The sequence below is a fragment of the Perissodus microlepis genome, chromosome 10 (genome assembly GCF_051167445.1).
Source record: "Perissodus microlepis isolate ML-2025 ecotype Zambia chromosome 10, ASM5116744v1, whole genome shotgun sequence".
Classification (NCBI taxonomy): Eukaryota; Metazoa; Chordata; class Actinopteri; order Cichliformes; family Cichlidae; genus Perissodus; species Perissodus microlepis.
In genome coordinates this window covers 13,269,434-13,278,241 of record NC_140470.1, presented here as the reverse complement: position 1 = coordinate 13,278,241, position 8,808 = coordinate 13,269,434, and the positions used below count along the sequence as shown (strand labels likewise).

General features: G+C 42.3%; 1 protein-coding gene across 1 annotated transcript; it reads right to left on the bottom strand.

Annotated features, from left to right (window-relative positions):
* Positions 1-5,572: 5,572 nt before the first annotated feature.
* LOC146378978 (LRRN4 C-terminal-like protein) lies at positions 5,573-8,476 on the bottom strand. The gene is made up of 2 exons (XM_084942204.1): positions 8,083-8,476; positions 5,573-7,346 (listed from the first exon to the last, which is right to left on the bottom strand). Exon 2 carries the CDS (start codon positions 7,331-7,333, stop codon positions 6,617-6,619), a length of 717 nt encoding a protein of 238 aa, XP_084798330.1. The 5' UTR covers positions 7,334-7,346; positions 8,083-8,476; the 3' UTR covers positions 5,573-6,616.
* Between the last annotated feature and the right edge of the window lie 332 nt (positions 8,477-8,808).

The window sequence follows — 8,808 nt, the reverse complement described above, 5'->3', positions numbered from 1 at the left end:
TGCATGTCTGGCACCAACAATCATGCCACGTTCAAAGTCACTTAAATCTCTTTTCTCCTCATTCCCATGCTCGGTTTGATCTTCAGACGTGTGTGTATACAGTTGTATGCTTTTTATCGAAGTTTGGTCCAATTAAATGGTGCTCTGTGAAAAGCACAGCCATACTTTTTGAAATGTGATGTATGTCAAAACTGTGCCCTTGTACATTACTTGACTAAATATACTTCATTTGGCAAACCGGACATGGTTATGAAGAAAAAGTGCAACTTGCGAGCACTCCTCTGACCTGTGCATCGACATCCTAAGGTTACGAGACGGTGGAGTGATTTTTGTATTTGTAGTTTCCTGATGAAAAGCCTGCGAGGTCACATGAAGGGTGGAGGAGCAGAGCAGGGGAGCATGTGTGACAGTGCCGATGCCAAAGTGATTGATAACCCTCCTCGCCAAGCTGAGCTCAGACTCAACCTCGTCAGCTCCTCCTGTATAATGCCAGGTTGCCATGGTTACCCTAGCTCTTCATACAAGGAAATAAGGGGAGTGGGGCGGGGATGTGTTGGGGGGGCATTTTCTCCTCCTCCTCCACATCCTTTGACATGCTGTGGCAGAGCTTTCCTGGGGGGTTGAGAGTGGGGAGTGCTGACCTGCCTGTCAAACAGTGAATATACGAGAAAAAATAAATAAAAAAATAAAAATGGTGGGAAAGCAGCAGTGATGGAAAGCTGCCTCTTCAAACACAAACTCTTCTCCTCGAACTCCCCCTGCGATGCACAAATGTGTCTGAGCTGATTACCACTGCAAACTCATTTTCATCCCTGTTAGAACAACTAATTTCCATTTCCAGCACATTATCACTGAGTGCATGCCAGAGGTGGCTTTAATTTCTGCAGTGCTCTTTGCAATAATGACCTCTAGTGGTTTCCAGTGAAGGCAAACGAGACTCGGGCTGAACCTGTTTGGAGAGATGTCTGGATGATGCGAAGGAAGTCCCACTCGTGCTCTTGCTCTTTTTTTTTTTTCCATTTGCAAAAAAGGGAAATATCATCATCTATGCATTAACCCCACCCCCCCGCCATCATCCTGCCAGTGACATCAGGCTTACACTTAGAGACAGAAGGTAATCTTTTTATTTACAGGGTTGCAGTTGTAGCCAAGACAGACAGACACAGAAGTAAACAGGATGAGACGCCTGCAGGGGGAGATCAGTTGTTACAACCACCCACTTAGACCCGCTGATTCCTCTGATGAAGGCCACCCCCTCCCCCCCCCCCCCATTTAAAAAGCTGCTTATACACTCGACTAAACTAAACCAGCTCATTTGGAAGAGGTTTTTGATTGACACCCTTTCATTTTCCCTTTTCATTTTCTTCATTGTACTCTCGTCAAAGTGCCTAAAAGACTAAAAGGGGAGGAGGACCAGTTCTGCATTTAAATCAAACCAGTATGTGTTCTGGCACCATTTCCAATAATGGGCACTGATGGATGTCTGACCTACTTTGAACATTTTATGCCCTGTAAAAGCTGACCCCAGCGGACAGAGAAAGCAGCCATTAGTGCCCCTGCTGGTGGATTACTACTACTGATATTAATAATAACATTTATACATACGTAGTGCTTTTTTTTTTTTTTTTTTCCCCCAGTGCCAAATGCAAATAAATTTTTCACAAATGTTAACTGCCTGGAAGTGAATGACAGTTTTGAATGGGAACCTGTATAATGTTATGGGATGAATATAGTATTACAGCTTCCAATTATTTTCATTGCAGAAAAGCCTCTCAAAGCCTCACCTACGTGCTGCAGCACAATCAGCAGAAAGATCAAATCATGAATTGATCAGTCCTTATTCTCTGTGGTGCCGTCGCAATGCGAGAAGCAGGGAAATTGCTGAAAGAAGAATCTGTTTTTTGCCAAAGCAGCTGCCAAATAAAAGGTCAAATCCGACTGGCAGTTATCATGTTCGGCCCCCTTTGTCCTGTTTTCTGCCACATTACTGAAGGTTAAGCTCAACTGCAGCAGCTCCTGTATTTGTCGTTTTCACGTCGTCGGTTTATTTGACGTGATATTCACCCTGACAGTTTTTGCGCAGTGGTGCATGTCCCGTACGGTGATGAAAACAGCTGCTTGGTGGATCGGGAAACGACATAGATGAGAGTGAAACTTGAGAAAAAAGCACAAGTGATTATTCAGCTTTCATTTGACCTTTAAGGATCCTTCCTCCTCTAGTTTTGCAGGTGTTGTTTTGACTTGTGTGCTCACAGTGTTTGAGTGGAGGTGACTCGACCTCGAGGAATCTGTTTTATCTTATGTTGTTTCCAATCAGCACTGAGCCTAATGTGATGCCACTTGGTAGGCATGTTTCTAATTACAGGTATGCAACTTTGAGTCTCTGTCCATTCAGGCAGACAGGCCTCTTCTTTCTGACCATTTCTAGGCGATACATTTACTTCTCCAAGCCTAACGTCAGTTAAAAGTTAAATGAATGGTGGATCCATGCTTCCACGTTATTTATGACAAATTCTGACTCTACTATCTGAATGACGCAGCAGAAATATAGACTCATCAGAGCAGACAAGCTTTTTCCAGTCTTGATGAGCCCCTGTGAACTGTTTTTTACAGGAGTGTCACCTGGTGTGGTCTTCTGCTTACTGTAAACTGTATCAGCTTTAATGTTGTGTCATGTGTTCAGAGATGCTCTCCTGCATGTCTCGGTTGTAATAAGATAAGATAAGATAACCTTTATTAGTCCCACACGTGGGAAATTTGTTGAAATGACTCACTGTTGCCTTCCTATCAGCTCAGAGCAGTCTGGCCATTCTCCTCTGACCTCTGGCATCGACAACATTGGCCATTAACCCTCTCAGGCTCAAATTAAACTTTTTGTTGCTAATGCACAACCAAGTCCTGCAGTGGTACTTCTGAGTAAAGAAAACTCATAAAATATGTATGTGGGGTAATCAGGTTGTTAGTTTTTAACTGTTGCAAATTGGCAACGCCTGCCTTGAGAGGGTTAATCATGAGACGTTCAAAGTTAAATCACCTTTCTTCCCCATTCTGAAGCTCAGTTTGAACTTCAGCAGGATGTCTTGACCATGACTTCATGCTTAAATGCATTAAGCTGCTGTCACATTTTTGTCTGATTAGATATTTGTGTTAACAAACAGTGAAGTGGCCGGTGAGTGTAAATTTTGTGTCATATCGGCACAAATCAAATGACTAAATCAAATCTGTCCCTGATGCAGAAATGGTCGTGGATACTGAATGACACTAATGGCAGTCCGGGATTATGACATTGCGTCTGCTCCACTGTGAGAAGCAACGGCTTGATTCGTGAGCTATTTCGCAACTCTGCGCGTCTAAACATTGCAATATCATTAGCAACATAACATAACGTCAGACTTTTGGGGAAAATCCCAAACTTCATAAACCCCGACGTTAACATGTTAAGCATCGGTTCACAGACCAAACAAACACTTGTTCTGTCCGCTGGTTACTAATGTGGTTACTAATGTGGTTACTAATGTGGTTACAGTAACAGAGGTGTCAGGTAGAGACGAAGCTTCTTGTTGACACAGTCAGTGAAGCTGATTCACTTCTTTATATCTTACCTCTTTACCAGAAAATGACTCACCGGATCACTGAAGGAGATTTCTATGATTCAGCATGACTCTTCTAAAGTGAGTAGCATCTGTCAGCACATTCCAGTGCTCCTAACCTCACTCCAACATTTCCCTCCTGTTGCCAACAAAAAAACAAAACAAAATACCAAGACACCATTGCATCTAAAAATTGAAGATTGAGAAGCAGCTCTGCAGCACGGAAAATGCACCTCACATCTGTTTTTCTTCCAGATAATCTTCTACTTTATTCAAGTAAAATCCAAAATCTGTTTGGAGAGGCACTGCGTCTCCCTGGGACGTGCTGTACAGAGCTTCAAAATGCGCTCTGCAAAACTCGGGAGAGTCATATATCAGGAGCCTCAAAATATTCACATTAGCAAATGATTAGCAGAGAACAGAACAGTCTGTGCATCATCTAGGTCCCAATTGAGCCTTTATGTAGTTAGTTATTAAGTCATTTCCTCAGAGCTGGAGATCATAAACGTTTATTGAAAAAACAAATTTCATGTAAATGCCTGATTGTAACACCACAGCTAAAGAATACTTTTTACAGAAAATAGCGCTGAATTGTTTTGGATCAGCTGCAGGTGTAAACGCAGGTATAAAAGCAAAATCTTGACTTTATTTTATTGTATTTTAGGTTTTTTTTTTCTTCTAATAGTTCACAGATTCAGCAGATCAGATGCTCAGTATTAAAATAAATTAAAATTAAGTATAAAAATGAATTTGCTTGGGAAAAAAACCCTCGAATTTTCAAAGTGAAGACTTCAAACCATGTAAATTCATTCTGATTGTTTAGATTTAGAATTTTGCAAATCTAATTCAAATATTGTTTTTTATTAGTTGTTGAAACTTTACTCGCCTTTAATACGGATGTTTTATGCTTCCATACAAGATCTTGGAAGTCTCTTGAAGAGGAAAAGACATAAAGTGTGACTTTATGTCTTTTATTGGCATTATAGATCTGTAGCCTTTTCATTTTTAACATCAAAGGACTCAGAAGCGTTTATACTTGACCACGGGGGGCTGTACACACCCTTATTTCATTTTCTTCTTCTTAGAACTTTACTGGATTCGGCGCTCGTTCACGGGCTAAATTTTGATTTCTTCAAAAATTCAAAAACATTTTCAGGGCTTGAAAAAGTAGTGTACTTTAAAATAAATCGAGCCGTGTGCATGTTGAAATAAGATACTAATGTATTTTTCATGTTCTTCTTCTGTTCTGCAGCCATCGCAGAAACGGTGTGAACTGTCTGTTACTGGTTTCAAAGTTTCTTGTGTTCTGCATTTGCTTTGAGCACAGGACGTCTCTTTCTGTTTTAAACAGGCTGCCGCCAGCTCGTGTTTTTTTGGGTTTCATCTCAAAGCGGCCCATTCATGCAGATATTTCCCTCCCAGTCTGACAGTGACAGCAATGTGTGTCATAAAAGCAAACATCTTGAGGCCATTTGAGCCACTCAAACGAGCAGTCTGTTGTGTTTCCAAATTACAGATGTTAGATGACTTCGATGCTGCGCTCTGTGGTGTAAGTTGTGCAGTGAAGTTGGAATAAGAAAGATGCCATGCCAAGGGCGGTGGAACAACTCCATGGCAGCAGCCGGAGCAAAAGGGAATTATAACATTGCTGCGAGAAACGCAGATGGAGGCCTGAACATGAGATAAACTGAGGGGGGGGATTAAAATTTTGGACTTTCTTCTCATCATGGCAGAGAAAAAAAAGCCTCAAGCTTCTCATCAGCCCAATGCTGCATGACGGGAAGTCTCAGATGGGATGAGACAGCCCTCGCAAAATCCATATCCCTCTGAAAAAGCGATTGTGTGACAGCTGGAAAAAACAGCATCGAACACTGGTGCTCATCCAGGGTGCTGACATAACTTCCGTCAATAAGACAGATGGAAAAGCACACCCATCCTACCAAGTAAAAGATGATACAAAATGACACGTTTCGACACAGCGGTGGTGACTAAGGCGACGTTTTACTTAATTTTAATAGTCAGGCTCGAGCAAAAGTGGTCAATCAAACACATTTAACGTCCAGAGGCGAAAAAAGAACACAATTGTAATAAATACAGTTTAAGTCAGTTTCCAACAATCGATCCATTCACGCTTTAATTACTTCCATTATACAAGGAGCTCTCACAGAGAGTTTCAATGAAAAGATTTCATTACAGCTTGCTTTGATGTCTACAACAGTAAGTGACAGCATCTTTTTCCTTTCCTGGGGGAGCCTCCCTCAGCCCTCATAGAGCAGAGGAGGCGGTACAGCCCAGAGAGATCGCCATCCCATCACAGAGCTCAACAGCAATCAAACCCTAATTATATTATATAAAAATTATAGTGCCATTTGAACCTTTGCTACCATCTCCTATGCCTTCTGCTGTACTCTTTCAAACAGAATTTGTGCCTGTTGTCATTTTACTTGTGCTTTATGCTATTAACACTTTAATACACGTCACTATTTTGTAAACACTACTCCAAGAAACCTCTAATTTGCACAGAAGATTAGGAAAGATACACTTCTGTCAAGTAATAAAGTCTTGGAGCACCATAGTGGCGCTTTTAAAACTTTTATCGTGTAAGCTTCAAATATTTTTACCCCACTATTAGCAGTTACACACTGTGCTGCTCAGCTAAGCAAGTTGAAAGCAGGGACCACATGCTGGGATGTTCCCTGATGTTTGTCTTCAGGGTTTCATTTCTGGGAAAAAAAAATATAATTTGCAAGTAATGAATTCTGTGAGTAATTTTATGCATTTGTTGTGGATGTGGGACTTTCTCGCACCGAGGGGTTTTCAGGATGGAGGCATCAGGGGATGAGCATAACCAGTTGGATGTATTCATGTGAAATGAATACATCGCTGCTTCCTCTTGTTTTGAGAAAGCCTCGTGGTGCAGGAAACCTCAGATGTTATCGTGTTTTCATAGCTAACTGCAATAATGCAGAAGAGTTTCAGAGCACAGACTTCTTTCGACGAGTGTCCAGTCTTGCGGTGCTTCCTGTTCACCTCGTCTCAGCTGTGTTGTGCATGGAGATGGTGGCCTCCTGTTTCCTTTGCCTCTTGTGCCTCCACAGCAGGACGGCCAGCAAGAGGAGCAGCAGGAAGCCCAGGGCTCCCCCGATGAGCCCTGCTGTCAAAGGCAGGCTGTTATCTCTGGGATGGTACATCATACAAGATCCTTTGCTGGCTCCGGCATCATTCACGGCCACCACGCAAACTTCTGCTATGTTGCCAACTTCGCCCACTCCTCCGCTTCTCCGGTCCTCCTCAAACTTCTGCCTCTCCTGCCCTCCGACAGTCACAACATAGGCTGTGACGAATGAATAAGGTGTGCACCACTGAAGTACAACTTCGGACCCGTTCCAGGATACTGAGCTTAGTTTGGGCGCTTCTGGGGGCACATTATTTAAAGTGAACCCCGGACACAAGCAGTTAGAGGAGGCTGCAAGCTCAAAACAGGAGATCTGGCCTTCAAGACAGGGATCATAGTCACACTGCTTAAGGGTCCCTCTACTTAGAATCAACGTCTTGGATGATCTAGTGGTTGTATCTTCATATTGATTGTAATCCTCATCGTTAACAAGAGAATCCTCGTCTGAGTGTGCGTATGGGCCGTGAATTCCCATGGGATGCATCCCTTCTGAGCTCATAGGCAGGGGGCAGTAACCTCTGATGAAAAGCAGGCATATGATCCCGAGTGGGAAAGTAAGGTCCCTCATGGCAGCCGTTGTACTGGAAAACATAAAAACGTAGAATTCCATCAGAATTTTTTAGAATGTGTTTTTAAGCCCCTCGGGCTTCTGTGTGTACATTTAGTAAGTCAGTTGCTTTGTCTCTTGTGTGAAAGAGCCAGAATGAGAACATATTTCCCCCTGATTCTGTGTCTTTTGGAGATGATCTACCTGCAGAGGCAAAGGACCGTTTCGAATGAATCGACTGACTTGAATAAAGCGCTATTTTCAGTGGGAAAATAAATCGGTCAAAATCAAAACTTTTTCCCAGCCCACATAGCTTTCAAATAGGCAAAATGACAAAATGCCGACACCTAAGTAGCTGAAATTGAGTGCTCTGCAAAGTGTTTATAAATGATGTCTAGTGTTGTATATCAAACTGCAAGTAATAGTCCTCATTTGTTAAGACTTGGAGGTTCCACACTCCACTTTAGCATTCGACTTGCCTATTGCACAAGAGGTTCAAATGCCTGCACGCCAGGAATCAGCGTAGGCTTGTCAGCTGTATCTAGTTACAGGAAAGCTGCTGCTTCTTGAGAATCCACACGAGCATACCTGAAATATGCTGTGTGGTGAACTTGCATAGCAACCTAACAATGGGGCCATTCAAAAATCTCAGTGCGGTGAACGGAGTAGGAGCCCCCATTGAATACTAATCTACTTTATGCAAGCTGTTTTGGCAACTTGCAGCTTAACGCTACTCACTGAAACTGTGTAATAAAAAGATATCCATTTACCTGTTTCTCGGAGAAGTTTGAAAACGTTATCAGACAACCGATGAGCTTCTTTCTCCTCGCCTCTCTTCCAGTTGCTCTCTCCGGTGTGGTCTCTCCCTCTTTATATGTTTTCCTTCTGCCCAACAATCGCCTCCTTCTTTCTGTCCTCCCTTATTCCTTATGCTTTGGCTTCTGCACCAGCTCCACCTCCCTCTTTGCCAAATTGTTTAGTGATGTGTCTGTGAGTGAGCAGCTGTGCACGCCATTTAGTGGAGAAATACTATAGTCTGCTATTAGTTACATCACCACTGGTTAATTTGGTGACCACATTTTTTTTTTTTTGTCTCATTCTTTCACAACAAGCACATTATTCAGAGCATGTCTCATTTGTTAATGAAGGCTCGTTTCCCTTTTAGGGGAGAAGGGATTTACAGAGGACTGGAAAGCTCTAGCTTTGATTCATCTAAATGTTTTTCATCATTGGCATACACGTAGTGGCTACACGTAGACTGTGACTTCCACTGAAACAGCTCCAGAGTCAAATAGAGGAAACTGTTTAGCAGCTGTTCACCGAATTACTAATAAGGAAACAGACTGGACCTGTGCTGGGAATCATTTGTAACGGATGTACTTATTTCTCCTTGAAGAAAAAATGAAAGCATAAAATAAATTGAGTAGAAAACGTGGTGGATGTCAAAAGCCAGTTGTATGAGATTATTTTTTGTTACCTGTTAAAAACTTCACGTG

Excerpts from the sequence above, each read along its gene's own strand:
- LOC146378978 (XM_084942204.1), bottom strand. The coding sequence starts at position 7,333 with ATGAGGGACCTTACTTTCCCACTCGGGATCATATGCCTGCTTTTCATC.